Source organism: Chroicocephalus ridibundus, chromosome 3 (assembly GCF_963924245.1).
Source record: "Chroicocephalus ridibundus chromosome 3, bChrRid1.1, whole genome shotgun sequence".
Taxonomy (NCBI): Eukaryota; Metazoa; Chordata; class Aves; order Charadriiformes; family Laridae; genus Chroicocephalus; species Chroicocephalus ridibundus.
The window spans coordinates 38,254,847-38,266,677 of NC_086286.1; the positions used below are offsets into that span (position 1 = coordinate 38,254,847).

The 11,831-nt window shown below is 42.9% G+C and overlaps 1 protein-coding gene across 1 annotated transcript; it reads right to left on the minus strand.

Annotated features, from left to right (window-relative positions):
- Nucleotides 1-3,057: 3,057 nt before the first annotated feature.
- On the minus strand, nt 3,058-7,383 carry NANP (N-acetylneuraminic acid phosphatase). The gene is made up of 2 exons (XM_063328828.1): nt 7,147-7,383; nt 3,058-6,982 (listed from the first exon to the last, which is right to left on the minus strand). Exons 1-2 carry the CDS (start codon nt 7,234-7,236, stop codon nt 6,287-6,289), a joined length of 786 nt encoding a protein of 261 aa, XP_063184898.1. The 5' UTR covers nt 7,237-7,383; the 3' UTR covers nt 3,058-6,286.
- Between the last annotated feature and the right edge of the window lie 4,448 nt (nt 7,384-11,831).

Below are 11,831 nucleotides of genomic sequence, written 5' to 3' on the forward strand. Positions count from 1 at the left end.
ATACAGCATAGAAAGACAGTGTAAAACTATAATAATACAATATTAAGATAAACCTCTGGCCACAGCAGTAGCAGTTTTTAAAACAGATGTACAACGTTTCACAAAGTAACAGGGCAAAGATAACAAATATGTCACAGTAGTTTAGCCATCAAGTTATTAGGTACCTTTTAAAATACTTTCAGATGAGAAGGATGGAAGCAAAAAAGTATTTTTACCCAGTTACATTTACTGAAAGAAAAATAAACAAGCTGTTTGTGTTGTTTATGCATTTTCTTCCTGAAAGGAAAAAAAGGACTTAGAACATTCAGGAGCCTTCTCATTTAAATGTCTGAAACAAAACACAATGGAAGGCATCAACAGTTTGGAAAACAAAGGCTGTCAGTCCATCCACTGCAGACTTCCTGATAAATCCTAACCCCGGTGAGATTTAACAGGCCACATGGTTAACAGCAAAGACCACCCAACCAGGAGCACAAATGAAAATGGTTAAGCCCGACTTTATCAGACAGGCAGACCTACAACACCTTGGTGCTCTGATGAAAACAGCACAGTAACTTTGAGGCTGCTTGTTGGCCTAATTAATGAAAAGAATAAACCAGAAGGATTTACTAACAATCACATAGTAAAAGAAGCAATAATATATGTATTTGAGTAGTTGATGTATTTTCACACGTGATGATTTAACTTCCAGTTGGACCTTGCTGTGGCACTGTTGTGACTAGCTTGGGAAAATGGTTTTCCCACATCTGCCTGAACGCAGGACCATTGAGCAGACTCAGCAACAACACAAGTAAATAAAAAGGTGCTCACATGGTGCTTACCAGGCTGGATTTGGGCTGGAAAGCAAGACGGGTTGAAATGCTTTCCACTTTGTTTTTCCCTCTTCGTTTCTGGGATGCTCGTTGAGCAGATGGGGAAACTGAGCCATAACTATTCTAAGTCACACCCTAGAATCACTGAGAATTAAAGAAAAAAAAAATATTCCTAAATCCTTGATCTAAAGGACCGCAGTCATATATACTCAGATACATCTCTCTACCTTACTGGCCTTGTATTTTTTTGCATTTTCGCGATGTTGATGCTGTAGCAAAAACAAACATTTCCAGGGCAAAATACAAAAAAAGAACCTAACAAAAATGTGCATTAATACATTAAATACATTAAATATAAAGCATATTAAAATGTAGTTCAAGCTACATATATAGTTTCTTCTATGCTGCCTAGTAATATGTTGTTTCCAAAATATAAAGAAGCTGGATTTTTCTCAGTGTGACAAAGTTGTTCTTGAATATAGTTGACAGAAAAATCAAACATTTAGAGCCTGTGATGAATGGACTGAACAGACACTGGAAAACGGATGAAATTATGAGTACTGCTTTGTTTTCCTCACAACATTCACTTCTCAAGTCAACGGATCATCAACATTTATTTTGAAACTTGGAGAAAAATATCTCAGATTCGGTATTTTAAACTGGCCTCATAAACCTTGATATCTATAGGCGACTAACAGGGGGGATTGTTTGGAGGCTTGATAATGAATGGAAGTTTCTTTGGAGGAAAGGCCATTTAAAACATTTAAAACAAACATAGCCCAAACACATTCTTGCAGCACACAGCTGCCAAGGAGATGGTACTAAATGTATGTACTTAACGTGCTCTTGCTACAAAAGCCAGCTCTCTTCCACTACTTTTTATTGCCATCCTCTGCAAACTTTGTCCCAAACGCTACATACCACTGTGATTCAGAAAGATATGGAAATGTAACTGATGAAACAGATGATGGAGATCAATTAGCTGAGTGAGAAGTGGAAGGCAGAACTCACTTGGGGGTGATCTTATAGAAATGGACACACAAATCTTACTTAACCTTGTGAAGTTCCACTGATGGAAATGCCAATATTTTCCTATGTTAAATTAGACCTTATGTGAATTTATCATCTAGTCTTTGGTTAGGTGACTTAAGAAACACGGCTTGCACTTCTAAAGGACTGAAATTTCATATATTAGCACCATAATTTAATTTTGTATTTTTAAAAATGCACTTTTTTCTGGCTTTTGAGGACTGTTCAGCAGAAGGCTCTCATGCAACCTTGTTTTTAGTAGATGGAATAAAAAGTCAAAATATGCTATATGGAGCAGGCAACGTGATTCTCTGTGTCTAGGTCCCTTGCAACATAGGCAGAAAGTTGCAGTTTTTGCTTTAGACACAGCTGACATCATCTCTGCATTGTTATGTCTCTTGTGTGTGCACAGCGTGATCTAGAAAGCCAGTTATAATGGAGACAATCCCACTGCAAGGCTGATAGTAAAAGCAGCGCACAAAAGAACACCATACTGCTACATATAGCAGAGATACATTGCATTTGTATTTGTTGTACCTCTCAATGTGTGCAAATGATTTCCAGATGATGAGTTTTATTAGTATAGAATTAAGGTAGGATTTTAAATTTCATTTAAAGGCCTCAAGATAACCTGGGAATAAAAATCCTCACATTTTAGAGCTGGAGTTGAAAAAATACTTGCTACATATGTGAACATATGGGATCTGTGATGCATCAGACTACTTCAATTTAGTTCAAAGCCCTATTACTGGTGTTGTCAAGTGACAAAGCTTCAGAGGAGAAGACAAATAGAACTGAATAGAACTCTGCCCCCTCTGGGCAGAGACACCGTCAACAGGTGGCTCAAAGCCCCATCCAGCCTGGCCTCCGACACTTCCAGGGACTGGATTACTGTATTTACTATATTTATTTATTTTATCTGCTTTGCCGTCTGTTCTTATGCTGCTGCAGCAGTCAGCGCCATGACGTCAGGACACGTAGGCATATCTGAACTGGCACTCAGCTTGGCAAGTCAGGTCCAACTAGCAATGAACTGCAGACAGGAATTCAATAGACACAGTCTGGCCAAGAAACGTCATAAATACATAATTATGTTTCAGCCTCTGTTTGAAATGATGGAAACTACACCCAGTTACCACATCTAAATGTGAGGTCACAGATTTTGAAGGCTAATTCTGTGCTATTTTAAAGAACGAACAGAACTCTTGCCCTTTATTGTAAACCTGGTCACAAACATCGTTATCCACAGTAATACAGAGCATTAAAATAAATGTTTTATAAACAAAATACTTTTATTAGACTAGTACATGGGCTATTTTAAATCAAGAGTTAAAACACAGGTGGTACCAAACTATTGTTTCAGTTCATTTCACTAAAGTCAAAGTTTCTGTAGGTTAACCTCAGGAGATAACATTTATCTGAAAAAAATAGAACTTTCTTAAAAATATAGATGGAATTACTTTTTCCTCTTTTTATTTAGTGTGTTTCGGCAATATAAACTAGACAACTTTGCTAATAGAGCATAACACTAAGCAAAATCATAGCTGAACTGGAACTGAATATAGACTGTTTTATTGATCTATTCCTGCTTCTGATGTGAAAATTATCCCATCACTACATTTATGTTTCCATTTCATTAAATATAATTATTTTTCATTAGGCTTTCTGTAAGAGCTCCATCCAAGAAAAACATCTTGAGTATTTAGAGATACTCCAGACACCTAATCCAGTTTATTGGGTAACTGCTTCTAAGAACCCTAGATAGAAAAATCACTTCTACTGTTTCTTCTTGTTTTATAGAAGCATCATAACACTGTTGCCCGATCTGGACACTGGTAGTCACATCCAGCCTGGTACAGAACCCAGCAATGGAAAAAATATACTCAGCTGTGGCCTCTGCAGACCACACTATCACCTGAGTGTTCAGTTACAGTGGTTTTTCATAGATTTAAGAAAAAGACTGGCCACGTGCAAAACAAAGAGCAGCCTCTTCTAAAACAAGAGACCCTCGGACCCTTTATACAATAAGCAGGCTCAACATCCTACTTCAGAATGATGCAGTGGCAAGAGAATATGAGCCTCAACTTATATATCCTTCAAGGCCACAGACAGAATTGTGAATTATTACTATTTGTTGTTTTAAATCACAGAAACCTCATTCTAACCTAAATTCTATTACCCTGATGCTGTGCAAACACTGCAGAGTTATACTGCAGCTCCTCTGGGATGCTGTTGTAAGCAAAGTTGTTGCTTTTGTATCAGACAGTATGGTTAAAACAGATCACTTCAAATGCATTATCTTTTCAGGGATCCATCTAACCTTTTGGATATGTTTCTATTTTTACACAGTATTCCTCATAGGCTCAGTGATCTTTATTATTTTTCTCTCGGTCCTTGATTATAAGGAATGTTATTAGCAACGCTTTGCTCATCAGCTAAACCTGCAACCATTTTCATGCTCTTCCAAACGCAAAACAAAATCTTAAATTAGGCTTCTTACTTCAGTAAAGGTGTGTCAAGTCAGTCCCAGTGGCTCATGTTACATGTGGCAACTTAGTATACCACTGTAATTGGATTATTTTTAGCATATGCCCATTTCCTCAAAGGTACAGGTGGGGCCTGCCTCTATTCTCTTCATTGATCTCAAAGGTCTTGGCTAGATAAGATGAAGAACCTGGACGGCTTTACCTTTTTTTAAGGGACAATTGGATGAAAGGGGTTCAAACTTCAATGAGTATTTCCTTTTTTTTTTCCCCACCCTCAATGTAGGAGCAACATATTTTGATGCAACCTAAACTCTTTGACAAATAATTCAATCCATATCAGTAATAGCCTCCTCTAAACTGAATCTGTTATCCTGTGCAAGACTTAAATACATTAACTTAGATTTGTGTCAAGTTAAACAAAGGAAACTTTCTTGCGTGTAGGATTCCTTCTACACACCCATTTCCTGGTAGGTTTCTGTACTTTTTGCTGACCTTTTATTGCTGCCCACAAGACAGACACTCTTCTGCCAGCACCTCAATATCCCTGCTCTCAAAAGATTCGTCATGGATTTATACTGAAGTATAAAATGCGATTGCTCAGATATTGTCATATATCCAGCCCAATATATATATATATAAAACAGATTTGGAAAAACACAGGTTTTCCAACAAGTGTTTATACTTCCATTTAATATGGGAATACTTTCCCATTATATAGTAATAATATGAAGTACAGAAAAAAGAAATTATTAAGATAATGATCTGGGAAAGAGAAATCTCAGTGTTTTAAGAGAGTCATCTCCTGCATCTAGTGGAAACAGCATATATGCTTTATATATTTAAAATTGTACATAGTACCGTAATACATATGACATAATTTTCCAGTTTCCTGGAAGGGAGTCATGAAAGCCATTTACAAACAACTAGCTCATATTTTCTCCAGAGTAGATCACATGAAATACATGTAGAAACTGGAGTAAGGAGGGATTGTGTAGCAGTGCCATTAAAACAGTCAAAAAAAGCACTGATCCTGCAGTTGAATCTGAGTAGTCATACACCTGAGCAAGATCAAGAACAATTTCTCCAAAAAGTCTGATCAAAATCCACTAATAAAATCAGACAGAACAATAATAGTACCTTTTAAAGAGTTTGACAGTACAGTAAGAACATCGAAAATATCTCTGTTTTATCAATTACATTCCAACAAAAATCATAATCTGAATTACAAGTATACTGCATAGCTGCGTAAGCACCAAGATAATAAAAGGTAAAAACTTATCCATCAAGTCCCTCTGATAAATGGTCCCCTACACAAATGCAATTTTTAAATTTATATTTATGTACTTTTGGCAAGAGGTACAGATTCCATAAAAGATAAATCACTGCAAAGCCTGAAAAAAAATTCTACAACTTGAAAAAAAGATCAAAGGTAGGGCATTTTCTAGTGGTCTGATACATGATAAATTCTGCCAATAAATTCTGGTTTTAGAAATGGCAAAATTCACTCCAGTTCCTGAGATAAACTGCAGATCAATTGTGAAGATTTACCAGATCGTACCACACTCTCTTTCTCACCTTCTTTTACACACTGCAAACAAGGTTTGAGCTGAAGCTTCTGCTAAACTTACAAGTCAGCAAAGCATGTGAAAGATCAAAACATTCAAATTTTCTTTTCTGCTACAAAAACAAGAGACTGGCGATGTAGGTCAGAGACAGATAGACTTTAGCCACAGTCTGTCAAAATAATTTCTAGACAGAGGCAGTTCTTTTAAATTAGCTGCACTTGCACCTTTTAAATTAATCTAATTCTTTGTTTCTATCCTGTTTTCACTGACAACTGTGCTTTTACTCATCCATCTGCTGTTGAAGAAAGCATACCGAACACGAGTTCAAAATCCTAGGGTCGAATCTTTTAAAAGAGCGTGAGTCACCTAACTGCTCAGCACATCTCTGGAACCGTCAGTGTGCTTCATTACCACTAGCCGTATAGTCAGTTCCTAACTTAGAATTAATTTTGTGCTCCATCTTCTGTAAAACTGCTGGAAGATCCAGAACAGAAGAAATGATATAATGAGGTACTGGGGAGATATCTACCGGGGTAGTCATTGCTTTGTTCAACCAGACAGTCGCCTGCAAGCCGGCGTTCAGGCCTCCTTGAATATCTGTGTCTAGAGAGTCCCCAACCATCACACACTCTGCCGGCTGCACCCCCAGGAGGTCGCAACAGTAATGAAATATGGATGGGGCTGGTTTCTCTTCTTTCTGCTCTCCCCCCACCACAATGGCGTCGAAGTAGGGCTGGCAGCCGCAGGCTTCGATCTTTTCCCGCTGCGTCTGCTTGTCGCCGTTGGTCAGGAGGAGCAGGTGGAGGCCTTTCCGCAGCTCGGTGAGCATGCCCCGCGTGTCCTCGGACAAGGTGAGGTGCTGGAGCCGGGTTGTTTTCCACAGGAAATAGCACTCGGCGGCCAGGTGCCGGTTGGCCTCCCCGCCGGTGGTCTCCTGGATGGCCTCCTCCCAGTGGGAGATCCGCAGGTCGGTGATGCACATCTTGGCGGGGTCGTGGCACTCCTTGAGGAGCTTGGCCTGCACCTTGTCGCAGATGAGGCGGGCCTCCCCCTCGCCGTAGTGGTGCTTCGACTGCAGGGCCTTTATCACCTGCAACAGGCGAGAGAGGCCCTCGTCAGCCCGCTCCCAGCGCCGTTAACGGCCGCTCTGCGGCTCGGGTCGGGGCCGGGCAGGCGGCACGGCGGCCGCTGCCCCCGGTGCCGGCGGGGCCGAGGGGGTGAAGGGAGGGGGGGGACACAGGACAAGGGCAGTACCTCCTCGATGGCGCGCCGCCCCGCCGCCGCCGTGTCCACCAGCGTGTTGTCCAAGTCGAAGAACACCGCCTTGACGCCGTGCGCCCCCATGGCGCCGCCTCTCGCGGGAGCCGCCCCGCTCTAACGGCCGAGCCGCCGGGGCGGAGGGAAGCGCCCCGACCGCCGCCACAGCCGCCCGTACCGGCGCGCGGCAGGGGCGGGGGCGGCCGGGGCCGGCCCCGGACCTGCTCCGCCCTTCGCCGGCGCTAGGCGGGGCCTCGGCCGGCGGCGGGGTGTCGCGTCAGGCCCGTGAGGCCGCGGGGAGGAGTGGCTGCCTCGTCGCGCTGCCGTTAAACGCGCTCCCCGGTGCGGGCCGGGCTGTGGGTGGAGCCCGCCGGGAGAGGAGGGTGGAAAGGGCGCAGGGCCCTGGAGCGGGGTTGTGAGGAGACCCTGCCGGGATCCCCGGGGGGTGGGGGTGTGCTGGGGCGGGCTGGGGGAAGAAGGGCGGCTTGGGGAGCTGCAGCGCCCCGGCTGCTGCCGTGTCCGTGTGGCGGGGTTGCTGTCTCTGTTCAGGGTGGGTTTCTGGGTGAGGTAACCGAGAGCCGGCGTCTGGTTTGGAGAATATCTGTTGAAATGCTGCCAGGGGACAAGTTTGCCGCGAAAGGATTTTCAACCCCCCGCAGGGTTTCCACCCGGGAGGGGCCGCGGGGCGGCCCCTGGGCCTGGCTGCGTTACTGCGGTCGTGACCGCGGCCGCCGTCACGGGTGAAGCCTGTTACCGCCCTTAGGAAGCATTAGCTGGAAATTCTCTTCAGGGTGTTGCTGCCTGTTGCCCAAAGATGCTGACCCCCGTCATTTTGTACTCTGGAGTATTCCTTAAACAGGTGTTGGTGAAAAGGGACCTGCACTGGGAGGAGGACACGCACACACGAGGTGGGGTTCAATTCAGTGTGCAGGTGCAGCACCTTTCCCGGTTCCACTGTTGCCTTCTGAAGCATGTCCTCCTGCAGAGTCACCTGGGGGCAAAGCAAGCCATAGTCCTTTCCGCAGCACCAGGATGATTTGTTTGTGATAAAGTCAAAGCCAATGACTCCGCTAGAAACACTTCGGTATTTGGAGAACTGGTATGATATTAGAATGTTTGAAATTCCAAAGATCAATATTTTCTAGAGCAAATGAATCAGAAATCTTTTGGGCCTTCATCCAAATGCCTATGATAGAACAGGTTTTGCAGTTGTATGTACTAATCTGTGGTTTCAGAATAGGTCATTTTCCTGAGGGTGAATCATAGAACGGTTTGTGTTGGAAGGGACCTTAAAGATCGTCTAGTTCTGACCCTCCCTGCCTTGGGCAGGGACACCTCCCACTAGACCAGGCTGCTCAAAGCCCCATCCAGCCTGGCCTTGCACGCTCCCAGGGGTGGGGCATTGACAACTTCTCTGGGCAACCTGTTCCAGTGTTTTACCACCCTCACAGTAAAGAATTTCTTCCTGATATCTAATCTAAATCTACTCTCTTCCAGTTTAAAGCCATTACCCCTTGTCCTATCACTACATGCCTTTGTGAAAGGTCCCTCTCCAGCTTTCTTGTAGGCCCCCTTCAGGTACTGGAAATGAAGTTTAACAGCAGGCTTGATTTCTCAAGTAATATTCCCACTGGTCTTTGACAATGTGTTTTGATAAACACAGTATCTTTTTTTTTATCAGCCAGCAAGAAAATTTTGTTCATTTGATTTATGTTAATACTGCTAGTATCGATTAGACATTAATAATTAAACACCGTTCACAAAGCCAGAGCAAATTTTGTATCTTACCAGAGAAACTGGAAGTTTGCTACAGGCCAGTTTCAGTTCTGAAAACTGCACCTTTGATAGCAATCCCCTTGTCTGATAAAAGACGTTGGGTCACGCATAAGGCCAAAAAATTCGTGCCAAAGAGCTTGGTGCATGGCAAGTAAAACTACAGAAGGCAGGCATTTAAAGGAGAGGGAGGGATTCCGGGAAGAAACAGACATGGCTAAGGATCCTGTAGTTAAAGAAATAGGAGGAGTTTTAATAAAATTGCTCTAGTTGACATGGAATAAAATGTGCTACTTTGATTTGATAAAACAGAAAAAGTGTTAGGCATGTGGATTTCATGTGCCTCTACTGAATTACTGTTTTTCCAGAGTTTACACAGAAGAGTGGTTAAAAATAGCTGAATTTCTAGGATTCTCTCTGCTTAAGAAGATGCCATCTGTTTCAGACAGTCCTGCATTCCAGTGGATTCTATGAAATGCATACCTTTCAGAAAAGATACGTTTACCTAAAAGTAATCTTTGTGCTTTCTTTGACAGTTGGTCAAAGAGGTCCTAAATGGAAAATAAATGTCTTAGAAGATTTTATAAGATATATGTATCTACTAGAAGCTTTCATATACAGAATTGAAGCAGTTAAACCATGGATTATAATTATATTTTAAACGTACTTTTATTATTTTCATTTTTCTCATCAGCTGGCTGTGTGTGGAAAACTTCTGTTCACTTCAGAGTAGGCCTGCAATTGTAAAATGTGCTTTCGTGTATACTTGTAAAAGTCACTGCAAGGTTGTTTAACTTCAGCCAGCCGTTTGCCATGCTGTATTTGTGTGAACCCCATGGCTAGCAAATCAGGCTACTCATCACAGCTTTTTCTATCAACATTTCAGCATACGTGATCTGCGTGCCATCTTCTGCTTTCGGACATGCCTGCTACTTTCTCAACCTTCTTTCTGCAGGCTCCCTAAAGGCTAGAAATGCCTCACAGAAGCTCAGAGCCAGGAAAAGAAAGGTGATCAGAAACCTAACTAGGAGCCAAGCTGAAACACAAGGTGTGTTGCACATTCTGGAAGTGATAATGTAAGAATGCCATTTTGGTGTCTTTAAATGAGGTCCATACATCGCGTTATGGAATTGCTCAACGTGGATTTTAACAAGGAAGAATGTCATGCACTTTTTCAAAGAAAGCCTGTTTCATCCATCCATATAAAAATGATAATTTGTGAATTATGTGACTCGTATCATGGTTTGTCCTTTTTTTCTACAAGATGATTATACTTAGAAGTTCAGCATTTTGAGGTCTCTGATGTTTTTCTCTGCATCCCCGCTGGCGGCTGAATGGGTTCCTTGTTGTTTGTGTCAGCGCTATGGGAGAGCAGGTGTGCTTCCTGGGTGCCGGTGGGTGCCCAAGCCATTTCCCCATAGTAAGGATGAGACCTAAAGGTTACCGTTGCCTTCCTTCTCTCCTCTATAGCTTTCTGGTTTCTCCCAGAGAGCGATCTTGCAAGGGGTAGGGGTGGGAATTGAAGCACAGTCCAATAGGCTATGTATCTGTGATCAGGAGTAGATGTTGAGTGCACACAGTGAAACACATCTGCTCCGTAGATATGGCCTCTGGAATCTGATTTTGGAGATCTCTTTTCTGTCCTGCTTTTATATTCTGTGCTGCTTCTCCAGAATATAGTATTGATTTTGTGGGTGATTTTTTTTTTCTTTATCCCAATAAGAGACTTACTATGAAGTGCCTGAATGTTCAATGATACCCATAGCGTATTTTAAGTTTAAAGAAGGGTTAAACAATGAGAGAAGAGAAATTGCATTTGTGTTGGAGAAAGTTATTTGTTGTTTGACACCAAAACTGGACTGTGAGTTTAAAGAGACCTGAGCAGGCTGAGTGGATTGACTAACAACAGTCGTCTCCGATAAATGCAGACAATCCAGACTAGAAGAAAAAATTCCTAAGTTACATTTTTAATTTTTTTTTTTCTTTTTAGCTTTTCTAAATTCAGTATGTGCACTTTGGCACGATCTGTAAAAAGTAGAAGACCACTTCTGTAAAATCAGCTCTTATCAATACAGGAAGAAAGTGATGAAGCACCGTGTAAAAAAAAAAAAAAGTATGTTGAATTTTTTTTTCTTTCTTAATTTACATCAGTGGTACAATTTCATTTGGAATGGCTTGTGCTTACTGGTCACCTCATTTAAGAATTCCCACAGGTGTAGGGTATTGGAAGGGTAGAGAAGGTGTCGAAGTGTTGAGGAAAAACTTAGAGAGAGAATGCAGTAAAATGGGATGCAATAAAATAATATCCAACCAAAAGGATAGCAACTGAATTGAAAATTCAAAATGTATAAAAGGAAATCCTTTTCGTTACATGCCCTAACTATGATTTGGAATTAATTTCTTTGTGAAGCTGCTGAGGATGAGACCACGGCAGTGTGGCAGAAGAGTGGGATACTGATAGGAACACTAACATCTGCAGCTGTAGTTAACTCTGCCACACTTTGTAAGGGATATGAGTGTTGACCGGATAGTCAGAGAGGGAGAAGGGCTACTAAAAAAATATTTGGATGTATTTGGGAAAAGCTGGGTGCATGACTACTCTCCGCTGTCCCTATAGCTGAGCTGTGGGGTGGCTGTACCTGCCTTGTAGCATCTGTAACAGAAAAAGCCAAGAGCTGGCCAGGGGAAGGCCGGCGGGGCAGTGCAGCTGGTGGGCGACACGCCTTTGAGAAGGGACTCGTGTGCGCCGCCGCCCGCGTTTCCCCTCAGGGAAGGGGCGCCGAGCACCGCTGAGGTGGCGGGGGGTGGGCCCAGCGCGGCTCCCCGCGGCCTCGGCGGTGGCCGCCGCCCGCCCGACCCCATGCGGGGCTGCGGGGCCGCCTCCCGCCCTTTCGGTTTCGCTTCCAGCC

Excerpts from the sequence above, each read along its gene's own strand:
- NANP (XM_063328828.1), bottom strand. The coding sequence starts at position 7,236 with ATGGGGGCGCACGGCGTCAAGGCGGTGTTCTTCGACTTGGACAACACG. Across the intron at positions 6,983-7,146 it reads GGCGGCGCGCCATCGAGGAG|GTGATAAAGGCCCTGCAGTC; the intron begins GTACTGCCCTTG and ends CGCCTGTTGCAG.